The sequence below is a fragment of the Amblyraja radiata genome, chromosome 5 (genome assembly GCF_010909765.2).
Source record: "Amblyraja radiata isolate CabotCenter1 chromosome 5, sAmbRad1.1.pri, whole genome shotgun sequence".
Classification (NCBI taxonomy): domain Eukaryota; kingdom Metazoa; phylum Chordata; class Chondrichthyes; order Rajiformes; family Rajidae; genus Amblyraja; species Amblyraja radiata.
The window spans coordinates 98,204,863-98,227,789 of record NC_045960.1 but is presented as its reverse complement, the minus strand read 5'-3'; the positions used below and the strand labels follow the sequence as shown (position 1 = coordinate 98,227,789).

At 43.8% G+C, this 22,927-nt stretch overlaps 1 protein-coding gene across 1 annotated transcript in view; it reads left to right on the top strand.

Annotated features, from left to right (window-relative positions):
- The window catches only part of LOC116973781 (fibropellin-1-like), an 86,958-nt gene that overhangs the window by 28,421 nt on the left and 35,610 nt on the right, over positions 1-22,927 (top strand). Inside the window, exons 4-5 of the mRNA XM_033022089.1 lie at positions 14,877-15,048; positions 20,360-20,438. Of these exons, the coding sequence (XP_032877980.1) occupies positions 14,877-15,048; positions 20,360-20,438 (251 nt within the window). The remainder of the gene's footprint in view (positions 1-14,876; positions 15,049-20,359; positions 20,439-22,927) is intronic.

Genomic DNA, 22,927 nt, shown 5'->3' with positions numbered 1-22,927 from the left:
TCCCACTAGCATGCGACTGAATGCCGCGAGCGCGACCAAACCGGAAGCGGGGGCCGTGCGGAGATCGAGTGATCCTGTACGAGTTGACGTGAAGTTCGATCGAAGTCCGCGGGAAGTTCGCGCGTGACGTACGGCATCAAGACGCTGCGTACGGCATTGCGACGCTGTGCACGCCCGTCGAGGCGGTGCGTACGGCCTCAATGCGGCTGCGGGCCGGCAGGCCGTTGCCGCATGGAATTTTTGGACAGTGTCAGTTTATCGGAGCCCCGCGCGATGTCGGGACCAGCCCCGCACAACTCCATACGGCTCCGGCGATCGAAGTGGGACTGGCCCCGCGAGGCCGTACGGCTCAAGCGACCACGTTAGGTCGCGCTTGCTGCATGCAATCGCATGCTCATGGGACAAGCCCTTGAGACCACACGCACATTGGAGGAACAGCACCTAATTTTTTGCTTGGGCAGCTTACAAAACAGCGGTATGAACATAGATTTTTCTAACTTAAATTAACCGTTGCATTCCCTTGCTCTACGTCCCTCCCCCACCATAGTCGTTTTGCTAGTTTCTCTTTTTATTTCTCTTCATTAGCCAATAATGGACCATTGTAGTTTCCACTTTTCTTGAGCTGGCTGTGATTTGTCTGTACCTTTTCATACCTCTAGGTTCTCTCTCTCCTGACTCTGTCTGAAGAGGAAACACCTATTTCTTTTCTCCAGAGAAGCAGCCTGATCCGCTGAGTTACTCCAACATTTTGTGTTTACCTTCTGTGTGAACAACAGCTGTTCTTCCATGACACTTGAGCCGGGAGGGAAAGTTGGTGTTCCCAATGGAGCTGCAGCTCAAGTAAAACCCCCACTTCACATCCCCTTCCGCAGCTCCATTGGTTGTAAGTTGAAAGCCACCCCAGAGGCTTCAGCACAGAGCTAGTGCTGGCACCCCAGTGCACTGTTGGAGGTGACATGTTTCAGATTACCGACATCAGCACTTCATGCAGGGCACTGATGTGACATTTTCATTTCTCCCTCCAGGTCCTCCCTTGCAGGCATCTGAACATGTGGCTAATTTAATGTCGCTTGTTGTTAAATTATACTCATTTTCCCTGTTGATAAGTTGCATCCTTAAGCAAGCATAGTGAGATTTCCAGACATCAATTTGTTCCATTTTGCAGTCATCAAAAATGTAATGTTTTCAACCCCTTCACTTTGAACTAGATTTGAACTCAATATCTCAAAACAGAAGAATTAAATCTCTTCCTGTTTCACTCATGCCTTGACTTATGAATTGAAGTAAAGTTGGAAATTATGTTTTCTATTCAAGAGGTGTTAACATAGGCATATGTAAATGCAGGGCAATGAGGGATATGCAGGCAGAGAAGACACCAGCATCATATTTGGTACGGCCGAGGGGGCTGTTTCTGTGCTGATTTGTTCTTTGTGTGTATTCATCCTTCAGATGTAGAAGTTACTGACGATTATTATCCATTGCAAATTCCCATTATCGATGTCAGGTTGAGTTACCTTCCTGAATCATGCTGTATTCTGTGTGGTGAAGGCACTCCCATTACCGTCAAATTCCAATATTCTGCCATGTTTGGGACTTTGATGAATGAGTTTTCCAGACTATTAGATGTTATCCATCACATTTTATAATTACTTTTGTTTTTAGATTTGCATTATATTACAATAAATTTAGCAGTGATCCCGCTAAGTTTAAAGGGAGTGTGGGAAAAGGGCCTCTGGTTAGTTTAAGGAGAGCATAGGAATGCAAACTTGATCTAGTGAGTGAAAGGAAGCACGGGACCAGAGCCCGGTGAATCGGAAGGGAGCATGGGAGCTGGAGCTGGCATGAGTTAGAAGGGAGCGTTGGAACCAGAGCCCTATTGAACCAGAAGGAGATGCACAAAATGTTACCTGACAGTCCATATTCTGAGTCATCAAGATCTCTGAATAGTCTGATAGAGGATTCTTGGAGCATTACTACAAGTCATTTCAGGACTCAGGAACCATGAGTCCTGAAATGATGAAGGAATGTAGGTTATTTCCAAGTCAGGCCAGTGTGTCTCAGAAGAAGAGGTGATGGTACTCTCATGTGTCTGCTCCATTGCCCATTTCGTCGAGAGGTTTAGAAGTTATTTTTACTTTAGATGGCACTGTGTACCATCCATAAGAAAAGTTCCCATCTTGTAGTTGGTACACAGTACAGCCATTACTGTAGGGTGTCTGTCATATATAGGAGTGCTGGCAAACTGAAAGCTGGCTCTTACAATCAATGCACTGAAAGCTTGAGAAGATAAGGGCTGTCACCTGACTAAAATCTAGCTGCTTCTGCCTGGAAATTCCCAGAAGGCAATAAATTATGTTTTAAATAAAGCTCATAAAACAGTTTCAGCATTGGGTGGTGAATACAACATCAAAAATTATCCCAGCCAATAAATTAATAGTATTCAATTTTTGTAACTAATTTGCCTTTGTCCAGTGAAGTCATACAACGTTACAGGTTCTGTACAGAGCTATTAAAATAGAAATTGAGTCATTAATTCAGTATGGCTCAGTTGAAGCACAAGCTATGTGGACCTCATAGAAAAGCACCAACGACCCTTTAAAAATACAAAATGATCAAGTCAAGAGTCAAGAGAGTTTATTGTCCTGGCCCAGATTTAACATTTAAAAGACACTTGTACAGGCACATGGATAGCAAGGTCCAGAGGGATATGGGCCAAGTGCATATCCTCAGACTAGTTCACTTAGTTAACATGGATGAGTTGGGTAGAACACCCTGTTTCTGCACTGTGTTCTGCCCAACTCATCCATGTTAATCAAGTTGCCTAAGTGAACTAGTCTGAGGATATGCACTTGGCCCATATCCCTCTGGGCCTTGCTATCCATGTGCCTGTACAAGTGTCTTTTAAATGTTGCAATTGTACCCATCTCTACCACTTCCTCTCACAGCTCATTACATACATGCCCCACCCTATGTGTGAAAAAGTTGCCTCTCTGGTCCCCTTTAAACTTCGATGCAGGCAAACGTGGCAAACGCCTTGCCACCTTCACCATCCAGTCTGGGTCGCTATTTTCCAGGAACTATGTCCCTGCACCTCTCAGTCTCTCTGTCCTATTATTCTCCCCAGGGTCCTAACATTTATTACATAAGTTCTGCTCTTGGTTTCTCTTACCAACACCTTGCACTCATCTGAATTAAACTACAGCTGCCGCTCCTCGGTCATTGACTCGGTTGATCTAGATCCTGCTGTAATCTTAGTTAACCTTCTTCACCATCCACTACACCACCCTGCCTGGATTCTTTCTGTAATCGCATGTGTGAGGAAGTGAGCAGGCTCTCAAACTCAGGTTCTGCAGCAACAGCATGTCAGGTCTCGCGTTTGATCTAGTTTCTGTTTCTTATTGGTTTTTAGTATTAGAGTTTGCATTCTTGTTTTATTTTGGTGTCTCACATCTCCTCTTGTTTCAGGTCCCATTTCCTGTCAGGTCGTTTACCCTCATGTGATTGTTGGCCACGCCCTGATGTGTTTCACCTGTGTCTCGTTATCCCCTGCTAGTCTGTTGGCCACGCCCTGATGTGTTTCACCTGTGTCTCGTTATCCCCTGCTAGTCTGTATTTAAGCCTTTTGTGTTTTAGTTCCCATTGCCAGTTCGTTGTGTATGCTACTTGGTATCACCTCGTTCCAGCTCTCGAAATCTTGTGACCTTGTGATCTCGACCTTTGCCTGTATTTTCGACCACTGGTTCTTGCCTGCTCCTATATGGTACTGTTGCCTCTGTTTTGCCTACCTGTGTACTGACTTGGACCGATTAAACGCCGAAGACTGATCTGCCCTGTGTCTGAGCCTGCATTTGTGTCCTCCTCCTCGTTCAGCTCTGACACAGCATTAATGTTTATTCCAAGTCTCTCCACATTAGTTGGGCTCAGCGAACAATTGGTACAACCCCGAAAGTAATGATTGAACAAAGTAGCAGCCCAGAAGCAACAATCACCCTTTTAGACCCAGTACCGTCTACACTCCTCCTTCTAAGGAATTGAAGATGACTTGCTTACATGCCGATTCCGTAAGTTCTGAGGCCAATGTCTTCCACAGATGTAGCATGAGACAGGGTGGGTGGATAGTTAGTGAGACGGTGCTTATGCAGGGTTTCTGTCTGCTGCCAATGCATGGACTCAAGACTCTCAATGCCATCCTGATTGTTGTTCCTCCACTTTGAGCAGTGATGTGCCACAGATTCCCAGAAGTTGATTTCATTTTTTTTTTTTTTAACAGGCAGATGTCGAAAATCCGGAGCCAGTGGAGATACTGTGCATCCTTGAATCTTTTCCACTGACCTCCCATGTTAGGGCTCGGAATAGTGTCTGTTTCAGAGCTCTGGCTTCTGGCATTTGGTTAATGTGGCCTATTCACGTGGTGGACTGAGTATAACTAAGGCATCAAACAGTGTTGGCCTGGGAGTGAACGGTGATGCTGTTTACCTTTTTCTTCTGGTAGACTTGGTGTGCTTACATCAATGGTGTTATTTTTTTCTGTTTCGTAGGATGTCAGCTGTAGGTATTTCGGGCCTCAGAAGCATACAGGAAAGCAGGGATAACGGCTGCCTGACAAATACGCCAAGGGGTTAGGAGAGAACTCAAACATAGCCAGTTGAAAGAGAGCACTGCTGACAAAGGTGAAACAAAAGGAAGGGGAAGAATGAGGATTGCAAATGCATCTAGATGCTGTGAAATGGAGAGCTGTAATTAGCAATGTTGAGGGTTAAAAATGGGATGACGGCACAAATGAAAATTGGAAATTTGAAGCAGGGAGTAATGGTAGATCAGTGACGCTGGCAGTGATTGGGCAGCTGGGTTCTGAGCTGAGGTTCATAGACCCAAGGATGGGAAGCTGATCAGGAGAACATAGAAACACAGAAAATAGATGCAGGAGTAGGCCATTCGGCCCTTCGAGCCATTCATGGTTGATCATCCAGAATCAGTACCCCATTCCTGCTTTCTCCCCATATCCCTTGATTCCGTTAGCTCTAAGACGTCTCTCTTGAAAACGTCCAGTGAATTGGCCTCCACTGCCTTCTGTGGCAGGGAATTCCACAGATTCACAACTCTCTGGATGAAAACGTTTTTCCTCATCTCAGTCATATATGGCCTAACCCTTATTCTTAAACTGTGACCCCTGGTTCTGGACTCCCCCAACATCGGGAACATTTCCCCTGAATCTAGCCTGTCCAATCCCTTAAGAATTTTATACGTTTCTATAAGATACCCTCTCATCCTTCTAAATTCCAGTGAATACAAGCCCAATCGACCCATTGAGGATATGAGAGGACTGTGGCTTTTGTTTAAAAAGGCAATCCGCTGCAGTGGATTAAAGCAATGTAATAATAATAATAATAATAAATTTTATTTAATGGGCGCCTTTCAGACATCTCAAGGACACCTTACATAGTAATCGGAATAAAAACATATAATCGGAATAGAACAGGTAAAAAAGACATCACAGAGACACAAATTAAAAACAGAATTCGATCCAAAAACAGAAAATCAAAAACACAGTGTGAAGAGAGAGCAGCGGCAGCCAAAGCGCGCCAGCGTCCACTCTCTCTTCACGGCAGCCATCTTGGACACAGACCTACATGTCACAGAGGTGTGAGTGGTTGGTGTTTGTGATAAGAACCAAAGGAAATAGGTTTAAGGTGAAGGGGGAGAGATTTAATAGGAATCTGAGGGGGGACAAAAAAGCCGGAAATCTCCAGGACCTGACAATGTTTCCCCCTCTACTCTTAAGCTCTGTGCCAAACAGCTGGCACGGGTATATACAGACATTTTTAACCAGTCCCTGCAAACATGTACTGTCCCTGCCTGCTTCAAAGTCTCCACTATTGTCCCTTTACCCAAAAAGGCAAGGATTACTTGTCTTAATGACTACAGGCCTGTCACACTGACCTCTGTAGTCATGAAGACACTCGAAAGGCTTGTACTGGCCAAGCTGAAAAATATCACAAAATCCCTGATGGACCCTCTGCAGTTTGCATATCGGGCCAATAGATCTGTGGATGATGCAGTCAACCTGGGCCTGCACTTCATCCTACAGCACCTGGATGCGAAGATCCTGTTTGTTGATTTTAGCTCTGCATTCAACACCATTGTGCCAGAGCTCCTACACTCAAAACTGTCCGAGTTGACTGTGCCTGAACCCCTCTGTCGGTGGATCACCAGCTTCCTGACAGACAGAAAGCAGCATGTGGGGCTGGGAAAGCACATCTCGGATGCGCAAACGCTCAGCATAGGAGCACCGCAAGGCTGCGTACTCTCTCCTTTCCTCTACTCTCTTTACACCAACGACTGCACCTCCACAGACACCTCTGTCAAGCTTCTCAAGTTTGCGGACGACACAACCCTGATTGGACTGATCCAGGATGGGGAGGAATCTGCCTATAAACAGGAAGTGTCACAGCTGGCTTCCTGGTGCCGTCGCAACAACCTAGACCTCAATGCTCTTAAGACAGTGGAATTGATTCTAGACTTTAGCAGAGCTCCCTCTCCCCTCACCCCACTCACGATCAACAACACCACAGTCACATCTGTGGAGTCTTTTAAGTTCCTGGGAACTATCATCTCCAAGGACCTTAAGTGGGGGGCTACCATCGACTCCACAGTCAAAAAGGCACAACAGAGAATGTACTTCCTATGGCAGCTGAGGAAGCACAATCTGCCACAGGCAATGATGGTCCAATTCTACACGGCCATCGTATAGTCTGTTCTCATCTTCTCCATCTTGGCCTGGTTTGGCTCAGCCAACAAGCACGACAACCTGGAGGCTGCAGCGAATCGTCCGATGAGCAGAGAAGGTTATTGGCTGCAACCTTCCCTCCATTGATGAACTGTACACTGCAAGGGCCAGGAAGCGAGCGGGCAAGATCATCTCTGACCCCTCTCACCCTGGCCACAAACTCTTTGAATCACTTCCCTCTGGAAAGTGACTCCGGATTGTCAAAGCTGCCACAGCCAGACATAAAAAACGTTTTTATCCACGAGTAGTTGCTCTACTCAACAGCCAAAAATCTGTAGCCTCCCTTTGATCTGGTATTTTGTTGGTTCACATGCGTGATCAATGGTGTTTTATCATTAATGTTTTATTATTATTAATGTTTAGTATTTTCTGAGTAATTCGGAACTGTCGCTGTATGTCATGTTGTTACTTGTGGGCGGAGCACCAAGGCAAATTCCTTGTATGCGAATACTTGGCCAATTTACTTACTTACTTACTTACTTACTTACTTACTTTTTCATACAAAGGGTGATGGGCGTATGGAACGAGTTACCAGAGGAGGTAGTTGAGCCAGGTACTATGGCAACGTTTAAGAAACATTTAGACAGGCATATGGATAGACAGATTTAGAGGAATACGGGCCAAACACTGGTAGGTGGGGCAAGTGTAGATGGAACATGTTGGCCAGCATAGGCTGACGGGCCTGTTTCCAGCTGTAAGGCTCTATGACTCTATAACTTTTTAACGAGCACAAGAGCAGGAAAAGTCATCACGGGTGAAGAAGACGCTAGGATTACAAATAGTTTGGGATCGGGATTGTCCAAGGATAGAGTATGGGACAATGACAATGGCTCAACCTTGCCCTGAATTCAGCTGTGGGGTATTGTAGTATCATCCAAGAGTGATTATATTACAAGCAGTCTAACAGGTCAGAGAAAGTACGTGCAGTATCTGTTTGACCAATTAATTTACCGCAACATGTGACATTTTGTTGTTAACCACATAAAAAATGGCCTGACAATTTAATAAGTTCCAAGTTGCATTGACTGAAATAGTGTAATCTATCCCTTTGTTTAAAAAAAGAGCAATGGAGGCCTAATGGACAAAGCAAACTTTCATCTACACACAATGCTGGGGAACAGCGTGGCAGCAGCATCTTTACGAAGGAAAAGCGCGTTTCGGCCCGACTCGCAATTCCTTCGCTACATAGATGCTGCTGCACGGTGACTTCCCCATCAATTTTGTGTACACTGTATCCAGTCCATTCCTTTTGACACTTTCATCTGTTCCGTCAGCAATCTTACAACATTCTTCAATTTTATCTTATTGGTACTAAGAACATGTTTGACTGTTTCATTTCTTCGTGCCTCAATATATCCACTATGTTGAAGTTCTGACTCTGTGGTAATGTCAAATGTGGCTATTCACAACATTGAATATGTGAACAGTTTTGATTGCTTCTTGCCTTTCTCCAATAACACCAATTGGGAGAGAGTTGGAGCAGTAATTGGAAAGCTGCGGGATCAGGCAAAGGTGGAGGAGAGAGCAGCGAGGCTGCAGTGATGGAAGAGGAGATTGTTCAAAACTGTACTGTTTCAGTGAGTGTCAGGCAGGTGGGTATGTTTTAAAAAGCATAGCTCCCTTGTGGCAGTTTAAGATTAGTTAGTTTGGCTGCATATAGACTTAGTTTCCTGAACATATTTAACCAGTTCTGGGAACGATTTTATCCTAGCTCTGCTCAGGAGAAATGGTTGGATTAGGCTCTCTACATGCATATGCAAAGGGACTAACACTTCTTCTGGCTGAAGGACACCATGAAGCAGTGGCGGACTGGCCAGGGTGTCAGCTTGCCCAATGACAAGCGGGCCCCTGATGAAGTGGGCCCCCTATATCAAGTGGGCCCCTGATGAAGTGGGCCCCCTTTGTCTCCTGGCAACCAATATTTTTAGACCCAGTCCACCACTGCCATGAAGACGTAGGATAATAGAGAGATATAGCATGGAAACAGGCGCTTTGGCCCATTATATGCACCAACTATCAAACACCCCATTTATACTGATTCTACAATAACTTTTGTTTTGTTATCTCCACTTTCTCGTCAGCACCTTTAAAAATCTACCACTCACCCACACATTAGGTGCAATACAGTGGCCAATTAACCTACCAACACAAACATCTCTGGGTTTTCCAGTTTTCTCCCACATCGCAGAGGAAACCCATGTAGTCACAGAAAGAATATACACATTCCACACAGATGATACCCAAGGTCAGGATTGGACCTGGGTCTCTGGCTCTACTAGCTAGCTATGCCATTGTGTTGACTTGGATGCCCCTTCTCTCTACTTAACGTAGTGTCAGTGCCATCCTTGCAGGATATGTTGAGCAGGTGCATTCTGTTGGTATTGAGTGCTTTGGCTTCTGCTTCGTCTTTTAACAACAGATGAAGTGCCGCTGAGTTTCTCAGCCTTTTGTGATGGATGCATAGAATCCAAGAAATGAATGCACTGCCCCTTTCTAATTGTTATCTCAATTTTTAATGAGTTCTCTCACACTTGAAATGTACACAGTAACTGAAATATCCTGAACCACTCAAATGTTTCAAAGCAGATAATATAGTGCATCTTGAGTTAATTATGAGGCTGGGCTTATTCAGGTCATTCATCATTAACTAGTTCCAGGCAGGGAGTGCTGAGAGACAAGTAATAAGATATTTGGCTGGATTCGTATGGTGCTCCATAAAATTAGCCTTAGAGTGCCCTCTACTGCTCCAGTGTTAAAGGTTCGATGCAGTTGTCGCCTAGCATGGTCAGGGTGCTCGGACACTGTGGAATGGACACCGTTCAAGCAAAAAGAAAGAGAGAAGCAACCAGCAAGTCTGGACAACAATACCAAGTTCAATAATTTAGCCTGAAGCATTATCATACAGGCAAGGGCTCAGCTGGGTCACTGTGAGCGGTTCAAAGGTCAGTTTATTGTCACATGTACCAAATAAGGTACAGTGTAACTCGAATTACCAGGACCATGTTTTATGTCAGACGTCAAGCTTGTAGAGAGTGTAATGGGGATTTACTGGAGTGGTCTCAGGAACAACTATCTTAGGAAAGGCTCACTAATGGGGCAATGTGTCAGAAGTCAACAGGTGGTTAGTTCAAGGGCCCGCCTTATAAAATTCTGTGGTGAATGTGGCGGAAAGTGTCCAATCAATCGAATCGGACTTCAACATTTTGTGCAGTCGAAGTCCTTCCGACTATGTTTTCAGGCAATGCAGGAGGGGTCAGGGAAGTTTAGAACATCAGTCTAGGTGGCATTGGAACCCCAGGGATTGGGACCATTTATCTTTGGTGGTGTGGATTGTGATCAGCCGGTGAAGACTGGCGATGGGGGGGGGGGGGCGTGGCCTGGAGATGGGTTCATGGGACGGTTAGGTTGGAGATGTTGGATGCTGTTTATTCAGAAGAAGGGGGTCCAGAGGGTTCAAGACAACAGAGCACAACATTGTAGAAATTTCATTTGAAGAAGAAGATATCAAAAGCAGAAGAGTACTTAATTCAATGTGGTGGATGACTCTGACAAGGCAAGAGACCAGAAGCAAGTCATATTCATATTCATCAGATATGAACCAGTGAAATTATTTTCTTACTCACTGCAGCTTTACAGGCACATTAAATGCAACTACAACAGTACATACATTTCCAGTTATCTCAGTAAACAAGACTATTTCTATAGTGTGTAGGAAAGAACTGCAGATGCTGGTTTAAATCGAAGGTAGACACAAAATGCTGGTGTAACTCAGCGGGTCAGGCGGCATCTCTGAAGAGAAGGAATGGGTGACATTTCGGGTCGAGACCTTACTTCTGACTGATGAAGGGTCCCGGCCCAAAACGTAACCCATTCCTTCTCTCCAGAGATGCTGCCTGACCCGCTAAGTTACTCCAGCATTATTTGTCTACCAGAGTGCCAATTCTAGAATGGTTGGCCTTTTTTGGGATTGAATAAGTATTTAAATGTTTCAGTTGTTTGGGTTAGACAATAGACAATAGGTGCAGGAGTAGACCATTCTGCCCACCGAGCCAGCACCACCATTCAATGTGATCATGGCTGATCATCCCCAATCAGTTCCCTGTTCCTGCCTTCTCCCCATATCCCCTGACTCCGCTAACTTTAAGAGCCCTATCTAGTTCTCTCTTGAAAGTATCCAGAGAACCGGCCTCCACCGCCCTCCAAAGAATTCCGTAGACTCACAACTCTTTGTGTGAAAAAGAGTTTCCTCATCTCCGTTCTAAATGGCTTAACCCTTATTCTTAAACAGTGGCCCCTGGTTCTGGACTCCCCCAACATCGGGAACATGTTTCCTGCCTCTAGCTTGTCCAAACCCTGAATTACCTTATATGTTTCAATAAGATCTCCTCTCATCCTTCTAAACTCCAGAGTGTACAAGCCCAGCTGCTCCATTCTCTCAGCATATGACAGTCCCGCCATCCCGGGAATTAACCTTGTAAACCCTCGCTGCACTCCCTCAATAGCAAGAATGTCCTTCCTCAAATTAGGGGACCAAAACTGCACACAATACTCCAGGTGTGGCTTCACTAGGGCCCTATACAACTGCAGAATGACCTCTTTGCTCCTATACTCAACTCCTCTTGTTTAGAAGGACACCAGACTGATTCCTGGGATGTCAGGACTGTCTTATGAAGAAAGACTGGATAGACTTGGTTTATACTCTCTAGAATTTAGGAGATTGAGAGGGGATCTTATAGAAACTTACAAAATTCTTAAGGGGTTGGACAGGCTAGATGCAGGAAGATTGTTCCCGATGTTGGGGAAGTCCAGGACAAGGGGTCACAGCTTAAGGATAAGGGGGAAATCCTTTAAAACCGAGATGAGAAAAACTTTTTTCACACAGAGAGTGGTGAATCTCTGGAACTCTCTGCCACAGAGGGTAGTTGAGGCCAGTTCATTGGCTATATTTAAGAGGGAGTTAGATGTGGCCCTTGTGGCTAAAGGGATCAGAGGGTATGGAGAGAAGGCAGGTACGGGATACTGAGTTGGATGATCAGCCATGATCATATTGAATGGCGGTGCAGGCTCGAAAGGCTGAATGGCCTATTCCTGCACCTAATTTCTATGTTTCTATGTTAACATGCCATTCGCTTTCTTGACTGCCTGCTATACCTGCATGCTTACTTTCATTGACTGATGAACAAGGACCCCCAGATCCCGTTGTACTTCCCCTTTAGTGTTTAACTATTTTAATAACACAGTGGAGAGGATTTAAAGGACACAAAATATTTGAGTCCAGTTCTGTAACTAATGATACCTTGAGTAACAATCCCTTGTACAAAGCTTTCATTAGCTTGCCACACACCAATATATATTTTTAACTTAAAAAAAACGTTTGCTGGGATTTAAAAAGTCTAAATTTTAACGGTTAAATTGTGCTGGTTCCCCTTCTCTGGTAAGTCAGTCCTGGATTTAAGTGAACACAGTTTAAGTCAGGGATTTACTGGGTGACAGATGCCAGCGCATCTATCACTTTGCTCTGTCCCTGGGCTACAGGCTTCCAATGGTGCTGTCCTGTCGTGCTGATATTCTCCAGCAATATGCTGGTAAATCTGCCTCTTATCCGCTTCCAGCCAACTGTGGTGATCTCTTTTTGTTGTTGTTGTTGTTGTTGTAGAACTTCATATTATCCAACATGTCACAAGTGAGCTTCTCGTGTTTTATGAGCATCTAGCAGAAGAAAACAATTAGCAATGTACACTGTAGCAGTGGTGTTTTATAACTGGCACTCATGTTTGTTGCAGTAATTGTTATTACGTTTTCAACATCAGGGACAGCATCTGTTAATGATAACATTTATCCACAAAATAGATTTTGTCCTTTAACTCCTGGCCACATTCTATTCCTCAAATGCAAACTTTGATGTCTCCTGCCCCTACATATTTCTGTAATCTCTACCAGTCCTAATGTTTGCTGCGTACCTTTCACATCCTCGTCTCTTGGATACTCCTGACCACCGTTGTTGGCTGTTCTTTCTGACACTTTGGACATTGGTAAGGTGGAGATTGACATATTCTTGATACGTAGGGGTGTCAGGGTTATGGGGCGAGGCAAGAGAATGGGGTTGAGAGGGAAAGATAGATCACCCATGATTGAATTGCGGAGTAGACTTGATGGGCCGAATGGCCTAATTCTTCTCCTATCACTTATGAACTTCTGGACATGTGCACTCAATGCTGTGGAATTGCCATTCTACAACCCCCAGTACTTCAACCATGTACAGACAGCTTTTTAATACTAAAACAAAATTATTGGCATTTATATCTGTCCTTTATTGGATAATTTTTCATTGTCTGATGGAATAGAGCCTTTTAGTATTTCTTGTTATGTGATTTTTCTCAACTGCATGTAGTATTGATCCTGTTCAATGTTTTTATTTTTAACGATGATCTATTTGGCAGCTAAAAATGGATGCAATATTTTTCACTTATCTGGTGATATCAGTGCTAAATGTGTAGGGAAAAATATTTAACTTTTACCAAAGTGCTGTATCATTGTGTTATTAATAGTATAAAATAATGGAATGCTGCCTAATGCAGGAGAATTCAACAGCAGCAACTGTAACAGCTAAAATTGATAACATGTACTTTGTTGATTAATGAAATATTTATTATTTTTAAGCTTTCCTCCTCTCACCATTTTCATAACTGAGGTAAAATATGTTATGCTTCTTGCTTTCTCCATAGTCATTTCTCATAGTCTCCTGACGATTTCTCCTAATTCCTGCTTATTGAACATCCCCAAGCTATGCTTTCAGCCAATGTGTTTTCAGCTAAGTTTCTCAGTCTCCTTAACACCCTCCTTCAAACCTTCTTTTTCATGATCACATGCTGTTCCAACTCCTTAAGGGGCTCAGTATTATTTGATTGTTTTGAAGGACCTAGTTTAATTTTGCCATACTTAATGTACTATGTAAATGAAAGTTGATGTTTTCACCAGTTATTGGAGGCATACTCTGTAGGAAAGAACTGCAGATGCTGGTCTTAATCGAAGATAGGCACAAAATGCTGGAGTAACTCAGCGGGACAGGCAGCATCTTTCGATAGGAGGAAGAATGGGGTGATATTTTGGGTCGAGACCCTTCTTCAGGCCCGAAATGTCACCCATTCCTTCTCTTCAGAGATGCTTCCTGTCCCGCTGAGTAACTCTCGCATTTTGTGTCTATCTTCGATGTAAACCAGCATCTGCAGTTCCTTCCTACATGAGGGGATATCTATGTAGATATAAATACAGTCGCAAGTGGTTTGGCAAAATGGCCTCTCCGGTTGCTGTACAATTTTGTGCAAAATTGTATTTTATTTGACTACCTTTTGGATAATGTTGGTTGATGCAGATATATTGGTGGAGAGGTCTGCCTGCTCCTCTTCAGAATAATATAATCAGGTACTTCTATTCACCTGCGAGGGCAGATGGGACCCTGGTTTAACTAGCATTTGTAGTCTGATATATCAGACTGATATATAGTCTGCAACTCTTTACGACTGTATTGGAAGAGTCAGACAGGATTATGGGCTCAGAATGCAGTGATCAGGTCAGAGAACACATTGGCACAGGTCGTAGAGGCGGTGGTGCAGCCGGTAGTGCTGCCACCTGACAGCTTCAGGGACCCGGGTTCACTCCTGACCTCTGGTGCTGTCCGTGTGAAGTTTGCACAGTCTCCCTGAGGCCGTGTGAAACACCGGTTTTCTCCCAAATGCTGCTAGCGTTTGGATGAGTGATAAAGTGTAAAGGGAGCTTTGGGAAGAATAAAATTAAATGAGTGCAGTGTTTGGACGCGCAGACACATTGGGCCAAAGGGCCTATTTTGCTGCTGTATGACTCAGTGACTCTGTAACTAAGTCTCTGTGCGGTAATTAACGAAAAGACAGCCGTGTTTAAGGTTTGTTGTGTTGACTTTATAAAGGGCAATTTTTTTATGGGTTAATAACTGTCATTTCTCAATCCCTGGAAGAATAATTCCACAGCTGCTTTAGTCAAAGCTGCAATCACCGAATATGTTGGTGGGCCAATTTGCAACGCAGCTAACATGCTCTCGTATTCTCTTTTCCAGGTAGAAGATGTGAAGTTAATATCAATGACTGTGCATCTGTTCCGTGCAACAATGAGGGGACATGCATTGATGGTATCAGTCTCTACAGCTGCATCTGTTTGAAAGGTTTTGCTGGAACGAATTGTGAACACAATGTAAATGAATGCGCCTCAAACCCTTGTCTTCAGGGCATGTAAGTTCAGAATGATAAGCCTTTCAACATTTCGAGTAGGATGGTTTTGAAAGGAAAGCGACACCGTACTGAACCACAAGCTCAGCTATTCTTGTAGCTGTTATTCTGGGAAGGGGATTTTATTTTTATACATATGCAGCGAACATTACCGCAGCAACTGTGCTCGGAAACTGCTTCTTGATGTGGTGGCTTGTACATCTTGGAGACATGACAAGCACGTTTGCATTCCCCTTAATGAATCTCCGCGGTTCTCTGTCTGTGGCAACATTGGCAGCAAGAGTACTTCCCTTGGATCCAGAAATAAAACCAAGGTTGCACCAAATCAGGCTCCCGTTCACCGCTGCTCAAAGACCACCTTCCCGGTCCCCAATATACCCCAGGCATAGCCATCCAAAAATGCAGCATGAATTTACATGAGAAGTATTGACGGTGGTAGCAACAGCTCAGGTGGTTTGTCCTTATCAGAAGCAGTGCCCTTTCAAATCACTAGCTCTTCTAAAGCACTCTTCTGCCACTGAAGAACAGCCAAGTATGGACTTGCAAAGACCCTGCTGGACAGGTTACATCTTCTCTTAAGCAGCAGACTGCAGCAGTGCCTCTGTGATACCAGTTACTCTGTAACAAGCCACATCAGAATATGGTTCAAGTTGGTTCTATGTCCCATTTGGTCGCAATCACAGACTGTGGCCTTGCCAACCTCACGGGTGGTTGGAATGGAACATGCTAACTCATCTCCCAATCTTACCTTCTCTATATAGCAGTTAGTCTTGCTCATTTGAGAGGTAGGTAACTCAGGCATCCTAAGAAACCAATCAGGTGGATGAAGATAATCCAGCATAAGGGTAAGCAACCTAACATTTGATCTAAACCAGGTGGAAGTTTTTTTCACATAACTGTTGAAGCCGAGGACCAATAAACAAAAATATGATCCTGAGGTGGATAGAATCTTGCTCTGTCCTCGTGCAGGATCTCAACCCAAAACATGAACTACCCTTCTGCCTGCACAGATGGTATGGGTATTGGCGAGCTCCTTGTTGGCATGGGGTGATATCGGTGAGGTGGGGGTGCGATTTGATTGGCCTTTTAAATCTGTTTTAAATCTGGCCTTTTAAAGCATTTTAAATCTGTGGCTCAGTTCATTCACGGTGAGTAACTTGTTTATAAGTAATTGAGGAGAACTGAAAACATATCGAAGCGTTTACTATAATATTGAGGTATATTTCCTTTGTAAATTAAACATTTCCTTGTAAGATATCAATTGGGAACTATTAGAATTAATTTGCCATGCCAATTAATTCAGTTTGCGATATGTGTAGATATTTCCTTGTTACAGCATGTTATTTTAAAATTGCTGAAATTTGAGTTACACTGAATATAATTAGTGCTTAAAGTTCTTTCACTAGTTCAGTTAACTGGGGAAAATTGTGTTGGCTAAAGAACCAGTCCATAAACACCAGATTTGTATCTAAAAAAACCTCTTCTCCACTGAAAAAATACTAGATAGCCCAGTGGTTTTCTTTTCTTTCAAGATAAATGTACAAATATCTTGAGATAATTCCCTCGAGTAGTCATTGTAAAGATAGTTTCTCTTACAGTTCATTTATAAAAAGAAATAAGTTAAAGGATGGCAGATGCTGCGTACTGTATTGATACAAGCTGTTCCTTCTTTCGTGTTCATTAGCAAAAAGACACTTTTAATAAATGAGGAATAATTAGATTTTATTACAGCTGAAAGCAGCTACTACAATTGACAGGTCAAAATGAGCAGGCAGATTCAAGCGGTTGTCACTTCCAGTGTCAATTAATATTTTAAACCAGATTCTCAGCAATTTTGTTTTGCCTGAGAAAAATCTTTATGTTTTACATAGTGCAGCAATGTTGCCAAGGCTGATGTTACAATCCTGTTTCAATAGAATGACTTGTATTTTTTGAGGATCTTTCACCTCCTCAGGACATTCTAAAGCAGCCCAAAAATGAAAAGGTTTTTTAAACATGCTCTCTGTTGTAATGTTAAAAAGAGGAACTGCAGATGCTGGTTTATCAAGGAAAGACACAAAATGTTGGAGTAACTCAGCGGGTCAGGCAGCATCCCTGGAGCACATTGATTAGTCTAAAGATAGGTCCCGACCTGAAACGTCATCTATCCATGTTCTCCAGGGATGCTGCCTCACCCGCTGAGTTACTCCAGCATTTTCTGTCCGACTCTGTTGTAATGTGGGAGCAGGTGCCAATAAATATATGAAAAATAAACAGCAGTGTGATAATAACCACAAGACGTGCTTCCTTGACCTTCTGCATCTTGCAGCATAACATCTTGAATGGTGTGGTGGGATCTTTACCATCCTGAGATGGAAATCCAAGTGTTGTTGAGTTTGCATTTTTATGCAACACAGTTTAATTTCAATGTAATTGCTAATCTGCACTGGTCACCACATCCCCCCCCTCCCCCCCACCACCCACCCCTCCCCACCCAGCAAGCTCACATCCCCCACGCAAACCAACACTTTCAGCACCACTGATCTGCAGCCTGATCAAACCAGACTGTCCCTCATAACATCTGATGGTATCCCGATCACCTCTTCTTCCAATGGCCGATCATATTCTTGACCACAAATCTCCATCCCAGAATTTGATCACTGATCCATTTTTGATCGCAGCCCCTCCTCCCCTTCTTGATTGGCAACCCCTCCCTCAATCAGTGACAACCTCATTTCCGATTCCTGATCCAGTGGCTCATCCCTTGTGAGACCATTCCATGTTTACTCTTAGACGTGAAGCCACCTACATCCATTCTGGTCACCAGGTAGCTCCACCTCAGTGCGTTGACCCACTGCAGTTCGCTTACCGCCACAACAGATCAACGGTGGATGCGATCTCGCTGGCCCTCCACTCCGCACTGGACCACTTGGACAACAAAAACTCATATGTCAGGCTGTTATTCATCGATTACAGCTCGGCATTTAACACAATCATCCCCCCCAAGCTGGTTACCAAACTCTCAGAACTGGGTCTCTGCGCATCCCTCTGCAATTGGATCCTCGACTTCCTCATTCACAGACCACAGTATGTTCGTATTGGTGGAAATGTGTCAGCCTCGATAACAATCAGCACGGGAGCACCTCAAGGCTGTGTGCTCAGCCCCCTGCTGTACTCACTCTATACCCATGACTGCGTAGCGAACCACAGTGCGAACTCCATCATCAAGTTCGCTGACGACACCACTGTTGTGGGGCGTATCACTGATGGGGATGAGTCAGAGTACAGAAGAGAGATCGAGCAACTGTCCATATGGTGCCAGCGCAATAACCTGGCCCTCAACACCAGCAAAACCAAGGAACTGATTGTGGACTTTGGAAGGAGTAGGAGGGGGACCCACAGCCCCATTTATATCAACGGTAGGATGGTTGAAAGGGTCAAGAACTTCAAATTCCTGGGCGTGCACATCTCTGAAGATCTTTCCTGGTCCGAGAACACTAATGCAATTATCAAGAAAGCTCATCAGCGCCTCTACTTCCTGAGAAGATTAAGGAGAGTCGGTTTGTCAAGGAAGACTCTCTCTAACTTCTACAGGTGCACAGTAGAGAGCATGCTGACCGGTTGCATCGTGGCTTGGTTCAGCATTTTGAGCGCCCTGGAGAGGAAAAGACTACAAAAAGTAGTAAACACTGCCCAGTCCATCATCGGCTCTGACCTTCCTTCCGTCGAGGGGATTTATCGCAGTCGCTGCCTCAAAAAGGCTGGCAGTATCATCAAAGACCCACACCATCCTGGCCACACACTCATCTCCCTGCTACCTTCAGGTAGAAGGTACAGGAGCCTGAAGACTGCAACAACCAGGTTCAGGAATAGCTACTTCCCCAGAGCCTTCCCCAGTTAAACCTGGCTCGGACAAAACTCTGATTATTAATAACCCATTTTCTGTTATTTGCACTTTATCAGTTTATTCATTCATGTGTGTATATATTTATATCATGGTATATGGACACATTTATCTGTTTTGTAGTAAATGCCTACCATGTTCTGTGTGCTGAAGCAAAGCAAGAATTTCATTGTCCTATACAGGGACACATGACAATAAACTCACTTGAACTTGAACTTGAGTTAATCAGTGCAGCTTGGTTTCCAATTGTCCTGGTCCTCCTTGCCACTGGCCCCAAGTCTTGCTCTGTCAGACCTGCCTGGTAGCTGATGTGAAACGGCAATCCCACATTAAAACAATTCAATAATAGGCAATCTACAATTGCAGTGAATGCGCCATCCTTAATCCCGAGAGACTGTCAAAGAAAAATAGATTAACGTTTGAATTGGCGAAGTCGGAAGTGTTGTGTCATTAACACACATGTAAACTGGAGATTATGTTTTTCTATTTTTATTCATACTGAAAATAGTACTTTTCACCTGAATGTAAAAATGGTGTAAACATACAATAGGTCAGTTAATATCAATATTGTTAGCATTCTGCATTGGTGGGTGACATGTCAAACATTAATCTCCCTGTTTATTTCTGATGCTAATATATTTGCTGATGCATTATCTGCATTCAACCTCTTAATAAGTTTCACCTGGTTATTACTGAGTGTTCTTGTGCTACGATATGTTACATTAATCAGGAACCATTTGCCCAAAGGGAGCTCTGTCCAACTGGCAAAGAAAAACAATTGCTTATGATACCATGCCCTTGGTATCAATCAGCTGGCTAAATATTTACACTATTCAATACCTCCTCACTAAACACTGACAGCAATGTTCAACCGGTATGTTGCTCCTCATTATTAAGGACTGCCAATGAGAATTGGAAGGAAGGCAACACACTATTCACACCCAGAATCAGGTGGTATAAATTAAGGGCTTGCAGCAAGTCTAGGCTCTTCCTGCAGACAAACCTAGTTCTGCTACAGTCCTAACTGTAGAGGCCAGGTGATGCTGTCATTGCCTTGATGTTATTTTGCAGGACAGGTAGGTTGAGGTTGGTTCAGATTCACCTCTATCCAAGGTAGCCTGGTAGGTGATGCCACCTGAACCCTGAGGATCTCAAGGTTCCATGCCCAATTTCCTCATTGCCCTCCTACCCAACTTAACTCTCGGTAGGTTTATGAGGGACACGCCTCTGTTAATTCTTGGACAATTTTGTGTTTAAAAAAAGACTTGGAGCTTGCACCGCAGCCTCTGTGGTGTTTCCCTTTCCACTCAATCCATTGCCTCTAAATCACGTTTCCTCTGTCTAAAATTAAAATGAAGGTCTTATTTTCACAATATTTTTGTTGACAAATCAATCTGGTAATTAAATAACCCTTTTAATTATATTTTTCAGTTGCGTGGACTTGGTGAATGGATTTCAATGCCACTGCAAGCCAGGATGGATGGGTTCACGATGTGACAGCAATATTGACGTATGTTTCATTCAGTATTTTACTGTAAGCTTCTTTCAGCTTTGATCGTAGTTAAGGTTTGTTGTAGAATTTTCAATCTGTATCTAAATAGGGAGATCAGAGGGGTGGAGCAGGGTAAGGGTGGGAAGGAGGGGGAGGGGGGAAAAGAGTGAGCAGAGAGAATTGCATTCAAAATTATGCTTGTTCATTAGTCTTGTACATACTTTGGACCGAGTATCGATTGCAATGAGATAAATAAATCGACCGGGGCAGATTTTGCTCAGTTCAGCCCGCTGCTCATAAACCTGGACAACACATTTGGCCTCGAGGCCTGGCTATTGCAGCAATCCTACAAGGGGGATTGGGTGCAACTTTCAACAAGATGGTGGACCTGAAGATCATGCCCTCCAATCTTACTGGTAGCTCACTGCTGTCAAAGGCTCTTGAATTGCTTTGACGGACCTCTGGTGATACTTAAAACGGTTCAAAAGGATTTAAGTTATTTAAAAAAATAAACTGGCTGTTTAGTTAATTTTATTATTGTCACCTGTAGCAAGGTACAGTGAAAAGCTTTTTTATTGTGTGCTATTCAGTCAGCAGAAAGACTATACATGATAATAATCAAGCCGTCCACAGTGTACAGATACAGGATAAAGCGAATATCGTTTAGTGCAAAGTAAAGTCTGATTAAAGATAGACTGAGGGTCTCCAATGAGGTAGCTAGTCGGTCAGGACTGCTCTCTAGTTGGTGATAGGATGATGCAGTTGCCTGATAACAGCTGGGCCTTCACTGTCACTGAACCTGGAGGTATGTGCTTCAACACTCCTGTATCTCTGCCTGATGTGAGAGGGGAGAAGAGGAAGTGACCGGGGTGATGCTGGTCCTTAGTTATGCAGGTGGCCTTGCCGAGGCAGCGTGAAGTGTAGATGGAGTCAATGGAAGGGAGGTTGGTTTGCGTCATAATTCTCTGCAGATTTTTTGCAGTTTGGGTGGAGCTGTTTCCAAACCATGCTGTGATGCATTCAGATAAAATGCTTTCTATGGTGCATCTGTAGAAGTTGGTGAGAGTTGTTGGGGACATGCGGAACTTTCCAAGCCTTCTATTTCATATGAAGAAAGACTGGATAGACTTGGCTTGTACACGCTGGAATTCAGAAGATTGAGGGGGGATCTTATAGAAACTTACAAAATTCTTAAGGGGTTGGACAGGCTAGATGCAGGCAGATTATTCCCGATGTTGGGGAAGTCCAGAACTAGGGGTCACACTTTAAGGATAAGAGGGATGTCTTTTAGGACCGAGATGAGAAAATCATTTTTTACACAGAGAGTGGTGAATCTGTGGAATTCTCTGCCACAGAAGGTAGTTGAGGCCAGTTCATTGGCTATATGTAAGAGGGAGTTAGATGTGGCCCTTGTGGCTAAAGGGATCGGGGGGTATGGAGAGAAGGCAGGGATGGGATACTGAGTTGGATGATCAGCCTTGATCATATCGAATGGCGGTGCAGGCTCGAAGGGCCGAATGGCCTACTCCTGCACCTATTTTCTATGTTTCTATGTTTCTAAGGAAGTAGAGGTATTGGTGTGCTTTCTTGGCCATTGCTTTGATATGGTTGGTCAAAGACAAGTTACTGGTGATATTTACTCATAATAATTTGAAGCTTTTAGCCACCTTTACTTCGGCATTATCAATGTATACTGGGGTATGTGTACTGCTTTGCTTCCTGAAGTCGATCATTATCTCCTTTGTCCAGCTGACATTGATGGAAAGATTGTTGTCTTGGCACCAGGACTAGCAGCCTGACCTCACCCAATGGTTCACATCAATGATTTACCATCAGAACTTGGGACTGGAGGAATAAGCAAAACAGATCTCACTACCATTGGATCCGTACCAATGTAGTCCTGCCTCATCCAGTCATGGTGGTGCTTGGCCATTAAAATAGTAATGGGAGCACAAGGTTCATGAACATCACCTCCTCATTCGTGGCAAAAAGACAAGGCTGAAACAATTGAGATCACCTCCAGCCTGTCGTGTGGAATAGGTTGATTCATCTTGGCTTCCTCCTGAGATTCCATGCCATTCAATGTGCTTATCTCCCGCCAATTCAATTAATTCCTTATCAAGACACAGCTGAGGGCACTGATACACCAAAGATCATGGGACCAGCCAACATCCTGACCAATAGGATCGGGATCCTTCTTCAAACCTGTCCATGTTCTCCAAGGATGTTGCCTGACCTGCTGAATCACTTTGTTGCCTGACCTGCTAAATCACTTTGTGTCTTTATTTGTAAATCTGCATCTGCAGTTCCTCGTATCTCTTTTTGTTAGGAATGCAGAATTCAATTGACTGAAAATGGAAGAGGAACTGAACAGGTTGCACTATTCTTATTGCTCAGGATGAATTTCACCCCCCACAGACTTTCCTTATCCTAATTTGATTCTTTTAAATTGAATTTAAATTGAACTAAATTAAGTTGTAATTATCAGCTACGTAGAATCTTCAGCA